The sequence below is a fragment of the Myotis daubentonii genome, chromosome 13, assembly GCF_963259705.1.
Source record: "Myotis daubentonii chromosome 13, mMyoDau2.1, whole genome shotgun sequence".
NCBI lineage: Eukaryota > Metazoa > Chordata > Mammalia > Chiroptera > Vespertilionidae > Myotis > Myotis daubentonii.
Window position 1 is genome coordinate 21,377,529 of NC_081852.1, and position 18,295 is coordinate 21,395,823.

General features: G+C 51.7%; 1 protein-coding gene across 1 annotated transcript in view; it reads right to left on the minus strand.

Moving 5' to 3' along the window:
- Positions 1 to 18,295, minus strand: part of LOC132214646 (cadherin-23-like) — a 317,401-nt gene that overhangs the window by 210,590 nt on the left and 88,516 nt on the right. Inside the window, exons 4-6 of the mRNA XM_059661973.1 lie at positions 3,288 to 3,430; positions 2,556 to 2,603; positions 2,352 to 2,444 (exon numbers count right to left, since the gene is read on the minus strand). Coding sequence (XP_059517956.1) covers positions 2,352 to 2,444; positions 2,556 to 2,603; positions 3,288 to 3,430 — 284 coding nt within the window. The remainder of the gene's footprint in view (positions 1 to 2,351; positions 2,445 to 2,555; positions 2,604 to 3,287; positions 3,431 to 18,295) is intronic.

An 18,295-nucleotide genomic window follows, 5' to 3' on the forward strand; every position in this document is an offset into this window, starting at 1 on the left:
AAACCCACCTCCTCCTCCAGGAAGCCTGCTGAGATTTCTTGGATCACTGGCAACCCCTCAGCACTGATGGATCTACAGTGTTCCCCTGTGTCTCTAGTGTGCATTCTCACTCTATTCAAAACTGCAAGGCCTCTGCCACAAATCACGCTTCTCAAGGGCAGAAGCCTGGGGTTTCCAGGGTAACCTCAGTGCAAACAGGAGGCCCTGGCCTCAACTCCAGGCCAGGGGTCAGCAGGTCCTTTGCTGGTACCCAAGTTGGGGGCTGAGTCAGACAGTAAGTTCTAGCTCAGGTGACCACACCAGGCAAGGACTGGCCAGTGCCAAGCCATCTCAGGTCAGGAGTGGTCCGGCCTCCACCCGCTGACACCATATCCCCACTGGCCACACTGAGCATCCTCGATCAAGTATCAGGCCAGCAAAGTGGCCCAGGGATATTTACACGTGAGCAAGTAAACCATGCGGGCCTTCGTCCAAGGACTGTGTGTCCTTGCAGCTGGCCCCTCTCGGTGCACCCTTTCCTCATCAGATGGGCACTTTATCCTGCCTTTCTTCTGTTTTTATTAGTTAAGAGGACTGTGTCCAGAGAGGTTAAGTGACATGTCCAAAGAAACCCAGCAATCTGGGGGAGCAGAGCAGGGGCTGAGCCGAAGGTCTCTTGCCGCTAGTTTGGCTCCTGTCCTTGCCCATCCCTCTGGCCTCCCGTGTCTCCGTGCAGTGAGAGCCTGGCACAGTGCCAAGCCCACAGCAGACACTCAATAAATATTTGTTAAACAAATGAATGATGGAAGCGGCTCTCTCCTCGGAGGCAAAGGCCTTGGAGAATCCCAGGAGATTCCAACAGGGTGGTGTTGGAGGTCATACCTCCTGGCAAGGGAGAGAAGAAGGCTGGCCCCCGCCCAGGGCTGAGGAGGAGGACTGTGACCTCTTGTCCTCTTGCCATCGCTGCTGCCTGCTGCCCTGTGAGGGAAGGCAGGGGGCAGCCATGCCTGTCAGGATGGCAGCTGAGCAATGGGTCCAAGGCTCATTAACTCCGAGCCGTGCCCTTGGTTTCCGAGCCCGGGCCTGTAGTGCAGGCTGGCACGTAGAGACCCTTAATTAAATTAGGGAGGCTTCCAAATGAGAGGGGGCCCAGAGCCAAGCTGCATTCCCAGGCACGCCGGCCACAGCTCAGGGCACCATACCCCATGCTGGGGGCCGTGGGCTCTCCCTGATTATATCCTGCCCCACCAGGGGCTGGGTGTGGGAGCCTCTGTTATGTCCCCACCTGCACGCTTGTCCTCACCTCCCTCTGTCTGGCATAAGCATAGGACCCTTGGCTCACAGCTGAGCAAGAAGGGCCAGAGACAGGAACTTGAGGGGCATGAAACAAGGTCTCCTCGTCCTTGAGGGAATCCGAGGCTGTGCTGGGAGTCAGGAGGCACAACATCTAAGCTGTGTGACGTTGGCAAGTCACTCTACCACTCTGAGCCTCAGCTTTCTCATCCATAAACGGAACAGATATTTTCTCAAGACTCTTCCAGTTTTCCTGATCCAATGACCTGATCCAACACAAAGGGGATAGGACTCAAATGCCACGGTGCCAGCCTGCTTCCCTCCAGCGGCTTCCATCTCCCATCATCCCCACCTCAGCCCCTCGCTGCTGCCCCAACCAGAGCCCTGAAGTCAGGCCTGAGGGACGTCCAGTTGGAAGCTCTATACCCACCACCTTCAAGGTCTCTGAATCGCTAACTGCCAGCCCAGAAGACTGCCACCAGCCACTGGGGAGAGGGACAACAGGCAATGAGAATCCTGGTGCCGTGTGAGCCAGCAGCCAATTCATTAACGAACCGTTCGTAATGCGATAATTTGTACTTCTCAATTACCAGCAATGCCTGGTTTTACACGCATGCACTCATGCAAACACGCTCAGAGTACACAGACCACCCAAAGGAGCCAAGGGCCAGGGGGCAGCGGGCGATCACAGGACCAGGACAAGTCCCTTCCTGGGACTGCAGGAAGGCCTGGGGCTGCCCACCCACCTGCCCACGGCCCCCACTGGCTCTGACCAGAAGAAAAGAGGGCACAACGCCGGTCCCTCCTAACCTCTGTCTTGTCCCTGATTCCAGCTGGAGCTGTGGGGCTGGCCCTCTCTTAGGCATGAGATTCCCACCAACCCACTCTCCTGGACAGCAGATGGGCCCATACCCTCAGAGGTGCCACCCTCAAAGGTGTTCAACCTGCCCAGGCAGATGCCTGAGCTGAGGTGTGGGCAGAAGAGGAAGGGTGGACATGCCCTTGGCCCTGCTGACTCTTCACCCCACTCCCAGCAGCAGGTCCCCAATATGCCCCAAGTGTGACCCAGCGGCTCCTACCTCAGGGATGCGGACACTGTAGGGCTGATTGTGAAATGTGGGCGCGTTGTCATTCACGTCCCCGACCTGGATGTTCACCTTCCGCGTGATCACCTGGCAAGAGAAGGGGGGGCGGTCAGTGTTGGCTTTGACCTTTAGCTTCTTTCCACCCAAGGGGCCCAGAACAATCCTCCCAGAGCAGCAGGGGCTTCTGGGGATACTCACCCCCTGGTGGTCACTGACGGAGAACTCCACTGTGAACTCCGATTTGGTCTGAAAGAAAGGAAAGGGAGGGGGAGGGGGGTTAGAATGGTGTGCTGAGCTCCTGAGCCCTGGTGGGGCTGGTCTGGGACTGGGTACCCAAAGGCTTCCCTAAAAATTAAGCATTGCCCCCTTGGGTTGGGGAAGCAGGTTCAGAATACGGATTCTTCCCATAAAAGAGCAACAGACTGGAAGTCAAGAGTCAGGTTCTAATGTGGACTCTGCCTTTGAATTGCTGTGTGATCTTGAACAAGTCACTAGACACTTCTGTGGCCACTTCCTCAAATGTAAGGAGAAAGGGGGTTGGGGGGGTTTGTCCAAGCTCTTACCTTAATTTGCGAAGGGCTACAGAGTCATCCACTTCTGCGTCCTTTAGGGGGACATTTGTTGGGGCAGGAGTAGACTTATAAACCCCATGGAGCCCCCATTCTACAGGGATGAACCCAGGATCACTGTCCCTCTTGCCTACCCAATGTTGCCCTTCACTTGGAGACACCCCCCAACCCCATTCCAACCCCAAGTCCAGACATCAGCACTGCCTCTTGAAGAGGGACCCTATTCAGGCAGGAAGATGCTGCTTCAGGGTCAGGATGGGGCCTCAGAGGAACACCCCTAAGAGGTGATGACCCATCCTCCCCCAGGGTCTGTTCCTGCCCTCCGGGAAAGGCCTGAGGCAGGGGTCTGGGCAGGGCATACCTCTCTGTCCAGTGGCTGCCGGAGCCACACCACTCCTGTGTCAGGCTCCACAGCAAAGAAGCGGGAGGCCTCCTCACCAGACACGCCAAACACCAGCGGGTCATTGTCCATGTCTCGGGCCAGCAACTGGGTCACAGAGGAACCTGGAGTATCCACGGGAGAAAGCAGAAGGCACAAAGAGGAGGTCAGTCCGTCCCTCACACCTTGCTCAGGTCGCTGAATCCCAGTAGGAGCAGCCGCCCAAGAGATCCCCAGCAGGACACTGACTACTGCAAGCCGTCATGTGTCCTGGCTCTGACCCAGGCTCCCCTGGCCACAGGTCACAGTGTGTACATGCTTATAACAGGAAAACAGCATTTGCCATGTTCTGGATGTGTCATGGAAAGCTGTGACTTCTGCCTGCCCCCCTCCCTTCGAATTTTAATTTGGAGGCTCCCTTCTCCAAGTGGCTCAGATGAGAACAGGGGCCCAAATGCCCAATTCTAATGTGCCAAGATGGGCACATAACTCAGCCCTAGCCAATCAGAGCATTCCATCTTCCTGGTCACAATGATTGGCTCGGGTATAAGCATGTGACCCAAGCTAGCCAATCAAAGCTAAGCCTGGGACTTGTGCTGGAACTATTGAGAAAGAGGAGCTTTCCTGCCACTGGGGTTGCTAAAGTGGCACTGCTGGCAGCCTTCTTTGGCACCGCACAGGAAGAGCCTACTTGAGAAAAGGCCAACAAGGAGGAAAACAGAGGCAAATTGTGCATGGAGAGGGATTCCTGATGGTGTGAGGGTCTGCAGCCAGCGGTGCCTGATATTAGCTCCATCCTTGGGACTTCTCAGCTATATGAACTAATAAATCCACCCCCCCTCCACACACACACACTTTTTTTTTTCCTGCCTGCGTCAACTGAGCTGGATTTTAGTCTTTTGCAAATGGAAGCAACCTTTCTAATTCAGAATATTTTGCAAAACCTGCTATTCATTCGACAGTGACTAGGTGCTGGCCTGTGGTAAGCACTGGATACACAGAGGTTAGTTCCCAGCCTCCAGGAACTCCCGTCTAGCACTGGGTGGCGAGATCTAGTTCTTGTTCCCCCAAAAAAGATTGAGTGTCACCCTTCACCGGGAAACAAAGCCCGGGCCCGAGTTCACCATGAGCACCAGGATCCTGGCCTACAGGCTGCCTAAGAAGTCCCAGTGCGAGGTATCATCTCCGGGGTTACAGCCCCGCCCCCCACCCCCAACGGGCAGCCTTCGATAGGCTGACCAACCACCCTGGTGTGTCCAGGACAGAGGCAGAGCACATACTAAACCCAGGAGGTCCCAAGCAACTGGATCATCTGGTCATCTTAGCTTCAGGAGGTCCGCATACCCCCAGGAAGCGTGCAAACTGTTGGGAGTCTGCAGAACGACAGTGTCATTTTGTGCAGAGACGGTCTATAGCAGCGGTTCTCAACCTGTGGGTCGCGCGACCCCTTTGGGGGTCGAACGACCCTTTCACAGGCGTCGCCTAAGACCATCGGAAAACACATATATAATTACATATTGTTTTTGTGATTAATCACTATGCTTTAATTATGTTCAATTGGTAACAATGAAAATACATCCTGCATATCAGATATTTACATTACGATTCATAACAGTAGCAAAATTATAGTTATGAAGTAGCAATAAAAATAATTTTATGGTTGGGGGTCACCACAACATGAGGAACTGTATTGAAGGGTCGCGGCATAGGAAGGTTGAGAACCACTGGTCTATAGTCTTCGTCTGACTCTCAAAGGACTGATTAAATTAGAACCATGGCCTTGGGCAAATCATTTCTCTCAAAGCTTCAGGTTACCCTATAAAATGGGATAGACACTTTTCCGCAAATACCGACTCTCATATATATTTATTGAGTAGCTCTAGCTGATCAAGCTAATAAGTAAGGAGGGATTCCAAACTCTGGGAATGTTATCTAGAAAAGAACACGAATGAGCTTTTCTAGGCAAACTTTGAAAAGGACAGTTCCAACATGACAATGCTAGCTAACATTTCTGAACACTAACCACACTCCAGACACTGGGCTAAAGGATTTCCGCGTGCCATATCATTCAGACCTTACCATTACTCTCCCCATTTAACTGGTAAGGTAACAAGAATTAAGTAATTTACAACAACCACAAACTTAGGAATGGCAGAGCTGGAATCAAAGCCCGGGCGCTCGGGCCGAGTCCACATATGTTACCACAAGTTTACACTTCTCAACACTAGGTCTGTGAACTCAAGATTCAGGACTTCCAGATGTGACCCTATCAGACCCCTCACTCAGGGGTGGGGAGCATCCAGTCTGTGGGCCATAAAAGGCCCTCGAAATCATTTGCTCTGGCCCTGCCAAGGCAACTACAGGCGGGACTCAAAGTTCAACAAATCTAGAAGCTTTTTTCATAGCAACATAAATTTATATTAAGTGAATTACATTAAGCAAATGATGTTATAAATACCCATATGGTCCTTGGCAGAAAAAAGTTCCCCACCCCTGCCTTAGCTGGAAGCCCAGCACTTGAAAAAAGAAGATAGGGGGCAACCACTGGACTGTCATGATATTCCAGACAGTGCCAGGCCCATTCACAATTCCTCCCAGCAGCTCTGTTTGGCAGTCATCACTATACCCATTCTACAGATTAGGAACTTGAGGCCCAGAGAGGCAAAACCGTCTCTCCATGGTCACACAGCAGGGCAGGACATGGCAGCATCCAAGGTGATGTCAGGAGGTGAGAAGCAGGTGATGCTGGGTGGAGGTGAGAAGTGGGAGAAGGAGGAATGAAATCAGGGAACAGAGTGGAAACAACCTGAGAGACTTTTGGGGGAACCCAATCTTCCCATTTTAAAGATGGAGGCCGAGACCGGTTTGGCTCAGTGGATAGAGCGTCGGCCTGCGGACTGAAAGGTCCCAGGTTCGATTCCGGTCAAGGGCATGTACCTGGGTTGCGGGCACATCCCCAGTAGGTGATGTGCAGGGGGCAGCTGATCGATGTTTCTCTCTCATCGATGTTTCTAACTCTCTATCTCTCTCCCTTCCTCTCTGTAAAAAATCAATAAAATATATTTAAAAAAAAAAAAAAAGATGGAGAAGCTAAATGTATTTAGCAGTTTTCCTAAAGTAGGATGATGAGCAACAGAGTCAGGACCCGAACCCAAGTTTCCAGACTTTCAGACTCCTGGTACAGTGCTCTTTCTAGATGAGGAAGGAGGGGGTATGTGAAGTCACAGAGAAACCAAGCACACCTTCCCAAAGCATCTGTGCTGCTCGGTGACAAGCAGCTATTTTACACTAAAGCAAACGGGAATATATTGGGAACACAATGTGACAATTTATTTCTAAAGACACAACCTAAAACTGAAAAAGACTTTTCAATCTCCCCCAGACTTCCAGGGATACTCATTTCCTCTTCATCACCCTCAAGGGTCCTTCAGTGGCAAAGTTTGTGGAACACTGAGTTACTTCCCGATACCTTGGGGGAATCCACATGAGGAAACTGAGGCCCATCAGGGCCCTGCTTATCCACAGTGCACAACCAGGTCATGGTAGCCCCCTTGGACTAAACACCTCACGGGCCAACCTCCTCCAGGGCTCAGCCCAGGAGGTGTATGGGGCCAAGCTCCGGCCAGCCAATGGGATTCTGGGAAAGCCACACTGGCCCTCCAGCCAAGATCACACTACTCGGCCCAATACCCCAAATGGCTCTCTGAGGCCCGAAGCTCCAAGAAAGGGGGGTGGGGGACTGGGCAGGACAGATATGGGGCCATCAGCTGCTGTCACCCACCCTGTAATTTCCTGGACTTTTATCCATTTTCCCCTCAATTATGTGCTGCTCAAAATGGTCCTTTTTGGTTTCTCCACGGCTTGTGCCTGCTCACGCCTTCTTTGTGTCTCAGGTAATTGCTAGTGACCTTTTCTAAGTGTACTAATTAAAGGTACCGATTTAATATTATATTTAAGACAAGACGCCCTGCAATTTTCCAGCTGGGCACATCTCCCCTGCCAGCGCTGTTCTGCCACTCTGCAGAAGCTGGGCATAGCTTTGTCTCCAGGACGGAGGCCTTGTTTCCGCCAGGGCAGCTTCCAGCAACCTCTGTTGTACCATTCCTACAGAAACGAGGCCAAGATGAGGGGCCCAACTGCAGCCCAAGGCACAGAGAAGCGGCCACTCAGGAGACGCCTCCCTGACCGCGCGACCTGGAGTGCACATGCCACTCTGGGGTTGTGAGAAACAGGCAGTGTACCCTGCAACCCAGGCTGGGCAGCGCCTAGAGTTCGTTTGTTCCTTCCTTCCTTCTTGTGGTAAAATACATATAAATGTATCATTTAAGTCATGCAAACTGTACAATTCACAACGTGTTTCCAGAATATCTGCATCACCCCAAAAGGAAACCCCCTACCCATTAAGCAGACACTCCCCCATCCTTCTCTCCTAGCCCGTGGCAACCACTAACCCTCTGTCTGTCTATGGATCAGCCTGGTTTGGATATTTTGAATCATATGTGGTCTCTGTGTTCAGCTTCTTTCACTCAGCATATGTTTCCAAGGTTCGTCCATGTTGTAGCATGTATGAGTACTTCCTCCCTTTTCATGGCTCTATGGATATACCACATTTTGTTTATCCCTTCATCAGCGGATGGACATTCGGGTTGTCTCCACCTTTTGGGTATTGTGCACAGGGCTGCTATAAACATCTGTGGACAAGGTTTTATTGAAACACTTGCTTTCAGTTCTTTTGGGTATCAACCTGGGAGTGGAATTGCAGAGTTTTATGGTAATTCTACGTTTAACTTATTGAGGAACCACAAAACTGTTTTCCACAGCAGTTGCCCCATTTGCATTTCCACCAGTAATAGATGAGGCTGCATGAGGAGAATCAGCGTTTCGCAGCGGCACGGTGCCCTCTGCGTGCGGAGAGATGGGAGCTGGACAGCACCGCAGAGCAGGTGCTGTTGGCACCACGCCCACCATGCCTTGCATAACCATGATCACACACACCTGCCCAATCTCCCACTGCCGCCTGGGGCTCTCACCATCGCAACTGCTCCACACATCCACAGGACAGACCAGAAGTGCCAGGGAACTGTCCCTGGGGGCAGCACTCAAGGAATGACTGACGAAGACTGTGGATAAACGCCCCCCCACTCCCTCACCTCTCAGGGGGTGGCTCAGAGGTCGTGTTCTACGCCGGCTCTTAGTGACCCCAATGGGACTCAGCTCCAGCTCTCATTCTGGCGACTCAGTTGATATGCATCTGTATGGCTCCCTCCCCTTCCTTGTCTCAGGTCCTCACTCCCCACCTGTTTCCTGGAATTCTCTCCCCAATAAACTCTTTGTACTTGGGTCCTCATCACAAGGTCTGCTTCTGGGGGAGCCCACATGAGACACTCCCTAAGACCTTGGCATCAGACTCATCCAGGGAGCTTGTTACAATACAGATTCCCAGGCCCCACTGACCCAGTTGGCTGGTAGAGGGGAGCCCAGAATGTTAACTTGTAAACAGTAGTCCCTACTCTCCCTGCAAGAAACTCCAATATAAGCCAGGCTTGGAAGTCCTGAAACTTGTTTATGGCAGAATGATATTCAAATATTTAACAACGGGCACAGTACAGGCATCAAACAATCAGAGGGCGCTGGCCGTAAACAACTGGACAGGTGAGAACTGCCTGTACGGCAGCCTGGTTTATGGCTCACATTTTAGCTGCAAAGGAAAGCTCTGCGGGCCTCGGGATGATTTAAAAGCTCAGCCGTAGGGCTCTTGGCTCAATAGGGCTGCAGGAGGGCTCGCTGCTTTTCGCCTCCCTGCCCTCACAGGGAAGGGCCACCCAGTGCGGCCAGCTAGCCTTCCGCTGTGTGCCAAGCCAGGCAGGCTGGCCCCAGCCTAACCTCATGGGTGGAAAGTGGAACTTTAAAGAACTGAAATCGGCCCTAACAGGTTTGGCTCAGTGGATAGAGCGTCGGCCTGCAGACTGAAGGGTCCCAGGTTCAATCCCGGTCAAGGGCATGTACCTTGGTTGTGGGCACATCCCCAGCATGCAGGAGGCAGCTGATTGATGTTTCTAACTCTCTATCCCTCTACCTCTCTGTAAAAAAATCAAGAAAATATATTTAAAAAAATAAAGAACTGAAATCGCTGTACACCCATGTTCACAGCAGCAGTACTCACAACAGCCAAAAGGTGAAAGTAACCCAAGTGCCCCTGGATGATGGAATGAAGAACCAAAATGTGGTATGTACATGCAATGGAATATTACTCAGCCTAAACAAGGAAGGAAATCCTGACACATGCTCCAACATGGATGAACCTTTCACATGCTGCTAAGTGAAATAAGTGAGTCACAAAAAGACAAATACTGCATGATTCCACCTCCCTGGAATTCAGAGAGACAGGAAATAGAAGGGCAGTTGGTAGGGGCTCAGGAAAGTGGCAACAGGAGTTGTTTTATGGGCACAGAGTTTCAGTTTTGCAAGATGAAAAGAGTTTTGGAGGCTGGTTGCACAACAATGTGAATATACTTAACACGAATGAACCGCACGTTTAAAAATGGTTACGATGGTAAATTTTATGTTATATGTGTATTTTACAATTAAAAAAATCAAAATTTGCCTGGCCAGTGTGGCTCAGTGGTTGAGCATTGACCTATGAACCAGGAGGTCAGGGTTCAATTCCCAGTTGGGGCATATGCCTGGGTTTGGGGCTCGATTCCCAGTAGGGGGCGTGCAGGAGGCAGCCAATCAATGATTCTCTCTCATCATTGACGTTTTGATCTCTCTCTCTCTCTCTCTCCCTTCCTCACTGAAATCAATAAAAATATATTAAAGACAAAAAACAAAAAAACCTTAAATCATGTCCAAAGTCCTAGCCCAGAACCACACACGCCTCCCACTGTGTGTGGCTCTCCTACAGGCTCCCCAGGCTTACCTTTCTCAGCCCCATGGCCTTCTTTCTGTTCCTGAGCAGCTGGCGGCTGCCTCGGGGCCTTTGCCCTGGCTGTGCTGAGGATGCTCCAACCTGCGGTCCCTACATGCTGCTCCCTACTCCTCTCTCAGACCAAGAATGGCCATCTCAGAGGGGCTTTCCTCCTACCCTGGATCACACGGAATCTATCTGAAGAGGCATCGGTCTCTCTGTGTCCCGCACCCTGAGGTACTGTCTTCACAGCCCTCCCTTCCCTGGGCTGATCTTGTTTATTCACATGATTTGCTGACTGCCTCTCTCAAGACCCTGGGGCAGCGGCCTGGCCTGTCATGTTCCCTATTCACAGGGGCAGGTGTATCGCTAAGCTAACCTAGGGGCTGGCATCCATCCCTGAGGCACCCATACAGAGTCAGTGGGGAAATGAATGAATCCTGCCAACTGCCTGGAGGTGTTAGAAGACAGCCTCCAGAAGTCATGAAACTCTCTGAGCCGCGACGAGAGGAGAGAGTATAGCAAGTTAATTCTTAATTATGTACACTAATGGACAGGAAAAAGCCTGGCTAATCAAAGCCTCATAATGCCCGAGCAGGAGCACTTGGCTTCGGATGCAGGCGGAATAAGAGCTGGGCACCGGCTGAGCCCCAGTCTCTAAGGAACTGGCCCTGCACCGCCTCAGGAGGCCCAGTAGCCCAGCCTGGGGCAGTATACCCTGTCCTGGAGTCCAGGGGCTCAGGGTGGAATGGGGTCTGCTCAGTGGGCTGCAAACGCTCCTGAGAGGTGAGGATTGGCAACGTGTCCCTCCCATGGTGGCCTCAGTCCCTGAGCAGCAGGCTACATCCATCTTCCAGGCAAGGGGTGGGCAATCACAGCTTCCCCTGCAACCCTGCTGGGCCCACGCTGATCGCCGAGATGACCATTATTACTATTATTGTTGTTATTTGCTGGGATTGCTGCCTCGTGTGCTCCTGGAGAGCTGAATCATTGGCTGCTAGACTAGGGGTGGGACAAAACTCAGGCAGGGCAGTAGCAGGCTGCAAGGCTTGCTACTTCTTCTGGGTGGGGGAAGGCTGAAAGCTGTGTTTGTTCCCCCAACACAAAGAGGGTGCTACAGAATGGAGAAAGGGTAAGGAGAATCCACCATGCCTACTCCTTGCAGAAACATCTTCTTAGACCAGACCTCTGGTCATGCCACACCCCTTTAGGCCCTCCCACTCCCCCTCGTTTCCCACAGAATTAAAACCCAATTCCTTACCATGATGGCCAATGCTGCTCCTGCCTGACCTCCTTCGGCTCCCTGGCCAGTCACGTTCTCACGGCAGCCCTGGGCTCAGCCAGCCAGACTGCTCTCAGCCCTCCAGCACACCACAGCGTCTACACCTGCGCTGCTGCTGTTCCTTCAGCCTAAAAGACCCTTCCTCCTCTCACTGCCTCGCAAATCCCAGTCATCCTCAAACGCCACCTCGGTCACACAGTTCTCTCTTCTCTGTGCTCCCTGACCCGTTGTTTGTACCTCTGCACGGCAGGGAGAGACCATCACCCCTGGAAGGTGGAGACTGCTGTTCTGGGACATGCTTGGCAAATCTTCCCAGCCCTCTAGGATTAACGACTGCACCTCTCTTGAGGCCAACCAGCTGGTAGGTCATGCCTTGCCCATGCAGATATTACTAATCAACCACAGCTCCCCTTTCTGTTGATTATCAGACCTATATCCCACCTCAGAATCCTTCACAGCACTGGGTTCCATTCAGTCACGACTAATCAATCCTAACAGGCATGTGAGAACAAACTTTCTGCAGGGTGACCTAAAAGGACTTCACATCAGCCCTGATTTGCTTCCCTTCCTACCCAGGGGCCAAGGATCTAGGGCCAAGCTCTGCCCCTGTCAGGCTCAGGGCATTTCAGAGGGAGAGAGTCAGGCTTGACGTCTACAGGCAAGCTCAGAAATAGGGACTAGTTATGGCTAAAGAGAGAACCAAAAAGTAAAGCTCCTCCCCATTTTGCAGAGGGAGGGTCAGAGGTCCTAGCTGGGAGATGGCTGCTGGGAGATGGGGCTGCTCATTGGTGAGTTGAGCCAAGGGGTAGCAGATGGCAGGCCTCAACCCCAACCCCAGATTACAGGTCAGGGGTTATGACCAGGTCTTTCTGAGACTAACCACTCCGGCTCCCCAATGGCATCGGGCCTTCTGCATGTCCCCCACCCCCATCAGGAGGGAAACCCACCCTCCTCCTCCCGGTCCGGAGGGGCCTGGCTGCTCTGGCCTGGTCTCTGCCAGAGCCAGGTGCTCCTGCCCTCCCCTCTCCCTGGGGATGAGCCCCCGGAGCCTGGGCCGGCCTTGGAGTCTGTATCTCATTTGTCTCTCCTCTGGGATAAGACAGGCCAGTTAAGTGCCTTGATTCCTGGGAATAATCTCATTTGTCTTAGGTTCCCACTTCCCGCTCTCCTGCCTTCAGTCAGGCTCCTTCCCTCTAGTTACCCTGGATCTTGAACTTGATTTGACCTCAGGAGAACTTTTTTCCTGGTGTCCTAGACCCTGCCTACATGCACCTAGAGCAGTGGTTCTCAACCTCTGGCCCTTTAAATACAGTTCCTCATGTTGTGACCCAACCATAAAATTATTTTCGTTGCTACTTCATAACTGTAATGTTCCTACTTTTATGAATCGTAATGTAAATATCTGACATGTAGGATGGTCTTAGGCGACCCCTGTGAAAGGGTCATTCGACCGCCAAAGGGGTCGCGACCCACAGGTTGAGAACCGCTGACCTAGAGGAAGCCAGAGTGAGATCTGGCCCCGACCCCTATCTCCTGAGACGCAGGTGGCCTCCCTGCCCTGCACTGACAACACCCTCATCAGAAAACCCTGGCCCTGGATAAAGGGAGCTATCTGTCTCCAAAACCGAAGGCCACCTGCACGCCCTCACTCCTGCAGCTCAGTCCACCGGAGGAGACACATGACCGAAGGGAAAGGAAACTAGCATTCGCTAAGCACCTGTGGGCGTTCAGAGCAAGCCGACCAAAGATGCGCTTCTGTGCTATGCGGACTGCTTTGAGCTAAAGGCAATTTCTGCTCCAGGCTCAAGAGAACCTGAAGAGCTACCTAGAAGACCCTGAATTAAGGGCCTTGACCATCTAAGAGATGATCAGATAATCTTCTGACCCACCTCTATGGCAGGGGAAACTTTTATTTACTAAACGTCTGCTCTTCTTCTCATCCTGCAAGGACTCTGAACCCCAAGGCGCATCCCCTCATCCCAGCTCAGGCACCTACATCCCTCTTTCTATCTCTGAACCTCTCCTGCCCGTGGGGTCTCTGCTTCTATCATGGATGCGGAGTTCCCATAATAATGTTTTAAATGTGGTGATTTTCTCTTGCTCATCGGTCTCATGTGTATTTGAACCTTGAGGGTAGAGGAAAGTTTGTTCTGCCCCCACTCCAGGCACTATGCTCTATGGATGTCCTTCTCTATCATCTAATTCTCACAATGGCCTCTGGAGACAGGTGAATGTCCCCATTATACATTGAGAAAACCGAGACTTGCAGCAATAAAGTGACCTACCCAAGGTCATACAGCTAGGAGGTGGCAGAGCAAGGATTTGAGCCCTTCTGCTAGCCCCACAAAGCTGACCCCCATGAAGACCCCAGGTCCCTCTCCTGTTTGAGGCTGCTCTGGACCCCTGGGTTACTCGGCTGGCCTGAAGGTGAGCACTTTTGAGGCAGGGACTGTAGGGGGGTCCCCTCCATCACCCTGGCTTTCCACAGCCCACGCATCACATGGTGAGTTCCAGCAACATGGTGATTTACTCTTGAGAGTCAGAGAGAGAAGTGGTTGGCTCACCTGGGCACACGGGAGTCAGATGGCCAAAGGGACAAGCTAAGTCACCAGAGAAGGAGACACTAAACAGAGGAGGAGGATATAAACCCAGAGGCTCTGATGGTGAGGAATAGAAGCCAATGTTGTTTTAAATTAATAAAGCACAAGAGGAAAGATCAGACATTAAATACCAATATTTGAGGGACCCGGCCCTGAGTCTCAGAAACCTGAAGCTGTCCTGCTTGTGGCACCGCATAGCAAACAAGAGCCATCACTGCCCAGGGCTGCCGAGCCTGGCAGCAGACACCAATGTGCTCTAAGTCCCTATAACCTAAGGCGTCACAGAGAGGTTAAGCTACTTGCCTGAAGTCACACAGTAGCACATGGCAGAGCAGAGGTTGTTCAGTGACCTTCCCAATCCCATGCCACCATTACAGTCCTTCATTCACTGGACAAGCTCCCGATCCGCCCCGGCACTGCTCTGGGCACTGGCGATACAACAACAAACAAAACAGACAGAAGCCCCTCCCTCCTGGCGCTCACATTCAGTGGACAGACCTTCATGCCATAGGCCACATGCTCTTCCTGGCCTTTCTGGGAAGCATGAGTATGAGCTTGGATATGAGCCCGGATGGATGAAGAATGTGTTCCTACTGTTCACCTGGTTCACAGACTCTGACACCCCAAGTCCCCCGTCCCCCCAGTATGATCACTCCTCATCCGGGCTGGGAGTTGAGGAATCGGGACATGGGATCATAAGACCCAAAGAAGCTTCGAGAGGAAGGTGGCCTTGGTGAATTTCCTCTACTAAGGCAGAGAGAAGCAGCCAGGCATAGAACTAACAAGGCTGCCACTGGCTGGCACTCAGCCATGACTGGTGACCCTGAGCGTCATTGACCTCTGAGCCTCCCTTTCCCCGCTGACACCATGAGGGACTGATGTCAATGGTAAAGGCACAGAGGTCCTTGGGGAGAATCGCATCCAAGCTTGACAAACAGGTCGTGGTCATGTACCCATGCCAGTCCCAGGTCGTGGTTTTGGGGGCGATGTGTGGAGAAGGATGCCGGGGTGCATCCGAATTCAGCAGGGAAGAGCGCTGTGGTCATAGAGCTGATGGGAGCAGGCGACGGGGAGTGTATCTGTGCCACACACTCGCATGCTTGATGAGGCCAACAGGCTCATTCCACAAAAGGGAAAGCAGGGCAGGGCGGCTCAGTAACTCACCCACCGTCACCGCTAACAGCTACAGGTGGGAGAGCTGAGACTCGGATTGGTCCTGGCTCCCCAGTATCCTTCCCATTTTTCTTTTTAGAAGCTCCCAGGTGGTGCGTATAGGAATCAGGTTGAGAGTCACTTCTTCAAAGCCATGAACTATACTTTTGAAAATGTTGGGATTTGGAAATGTTGAAACAGGACGTTAAGGTCCCATCCAGTTAAAATATCTGTAAGATTAGGACTCCGCTGGCCACACACTATGTAGGTGCTATGGAGACAAGGGCATGATGCCTCCGCCTGCCTAGCAGGGCTTTACCATCTGGGTGAGATGCTCCGAGGCCCAATAGCCAGGGTCCAGGGAAGACTGCATGCACTTTCTGCCCAGGCACAGCAGCCGGAGCACGCATGGCCACGGACAAAGGGGCTCTGGGACGCTCTGTTTGACCTTCCTGAGTCCTTGCAGCAGCTCCCAGGCCCACGGGGGCTGCAGTCCTGTCACAGGGGCCAGGACAGCCAAGTGGTGGTTATCAGATTTAATAACAGTGATAATAGAGGGGTGGGCGTTCTTTTCCCTCCTCCTGAAACTTTTCAATTCATTGAACTGTTCAATTAACTTTACAAAAGGAAATGTGAAAAAATGACGGCAAATTGAACTTGACATTATCATTAAAATAAACAGAGCACTGCAGGCCATTAAAGGCTCACAGAGAGATTATCCAAACACTGGCAGGCATGTGCTGACTCCTTCCAGCTCAGAGGGACCCTGGCACTTTCCTCCTGCCCTGAGCTTGCACCCCCTGCCTGTCACCACTCACATTCCCCCAGCTCATAAAGAGGCCATGCTAACGTCCCCCATCACCACAGCCCCCCAGTGTGGACGTGAACGTGTGGGGAGGGCAAGAGCAGCCACAGCAGGCCAGCCTCTGCCAGCAGGCTGCCATCTCCAAGACGGCCTTTCCTTCTGCCGCTCATGATGGGGTCCCTTAGTCCAGCTAGCGGGTCCAGGCCTAGCTGCCCGTTAGATTCACCTGTGGCATTTTTGAAACCCAGATGCCCAGCTGTACCCCCAGACCAAATACATCAGAGTCTCTGAGGAGGGAAGCAAGCATCAGGAATTAAAACAAAAACAAAAACCCTATAAGATTGCCAAGGGCAGCCCAAGTTGATAATCAAGATCTAGATCAGTGATGGCGAACCTTTTGAGCTCGGCGTGTCAGCATTTTGAAAAACCCTAACTTAACTCTGGTGCCGTGTCACATATAGAAATTTTTTGATATTTGCAACCACAGTAAAACAAAGATTTATATTTTTGGTATTTATTTTATATATTTAATGCCACTTAACAAAGAAAAATCAACCCAAAAACTGAGTTCATGTGTCACCTCTGACACGCGTGTCACAGGTTCGCCATCACTGATCTAGATGATCCCTGAGGTCCCCTCAATTTTCCGGACTAATTCAAGAAACGATGATGTAGGAACACCCACAGGTCAGTGGTTCCCAAACTTGTCAGCACCTTGGCATCACCTGGAGTTTTCAACCATCTGTGCCCGCGTCCCACACCCCAAGGTTGTGATGAACTGATCTAGGGTACAGCGAGGCTCTGGAAAGTTCTAAATCCCCAGGTGGTTCTAACGTGCAGGCAAGACTGGCGATGACTGCTCTAGGTGACGTTTTCACTTGACCAACGGGGAAGGCAGCTTCTGATTGAAGATGCTCCTTCAGAAGACCCCACACCCTCAGATAGGTGGTGCTCCCAGGCCCACTCCGCTGAGGCCAATAGCACGGGCGGGTCAGGAAAAGGGAAAAAAAATTTTGCTCTGTTGGCTCTTCCTGTTTCAACATTTCCAAATCCCAACATTTTCAAAGTATAGTTCATGGCTTTGAAGCAGTGACTCTCAACCTGATGCCTATACGCACCCCCTGGGAGCTTCTAAAAAGAAAGATGCTCAGGCCCTACCACCTAAGAATTCTGTCTTGATTCATTGGTCTAGAACAGGGCCCAGACATCAGTGTTTGTTATACAGTTAAGTCTTCACTTAATGTTGTTGAGAGGTTCTGTGACTTTACTGAAATGGACGATAATGAAACCAATGTTACCAAAGGCTAATTGACATAAACACGAGTTAAGCTCCTATGGCGTCTCTATCAATGCTAACATGAAACAACACAATGGAATGGCGTTACTGGAGGAGTAATGAAGATGTGCAGCCAGGCTGAGAATCGCTGGGCCAGGGCAGTGGTTCTCAAACTTGAGCCTTCAGCAGAATCCCCAGGAGGGCTTATTCAAAAGGCAGGTTCACGGGCCCCTCCCAGTTTCTGGTTCAGATGTGCATTTCTAACATGCTCCCAGGTGATGCTGAGGCTTCTGAGCTGGGGCCATGACTTTGAGGAGCACAGGGTAACAGCTTCTATGGGCCCAGGTTCTAGCCACTTACATTCTTTTCACAGGTAATTTCTACCTTCATGACTGACTTCAGAATCCCACCTCTCCCGTGCCCCCCTGTCCCTTCCTTAGCCAGAGCCAGGCCACTTCTTTCCACCTCCCTACAGTGGAAAGGAAGCTAAGGAGCTAAGAAAGATAAAACCAGAAAAGCAGGTGAGAAGACACCCTTCTCTCACCCCTGCTCCCCCGCCCACCTCCCTCCGTGAAGGACCAGAAAAGTCCCTCCGGAAATCACCTCCTCTTTGAGGAGACTCATAATTACCCACAATGATCGCGGCACCATTCATTTCGCCCTAAAATTAATACATCACGTTGAGAATGATATCGCACTAATTTATCACAAGATTTATGAAACTTGCACTTTTTCTAATGAGATTTATGCAAATGATGCTCTTGCCACTGTTTGTGTTTTTAAAAGTTTTGACAGGGAAGTGGGGGTCCAGCCCAGCTGGCGGAGGCCCTGTCCCCACTCTTGAGGGTGAGGGAGCTCCACAGATGCTTTGGTGAGCAAGCCCCCTACCCAAGTGGGAAGCACGTGGCTCATTCCCAGTCCCATCTTTCCCCAGGTACACCCTTCTTCTATCTGGCCCGTCCTCTCAG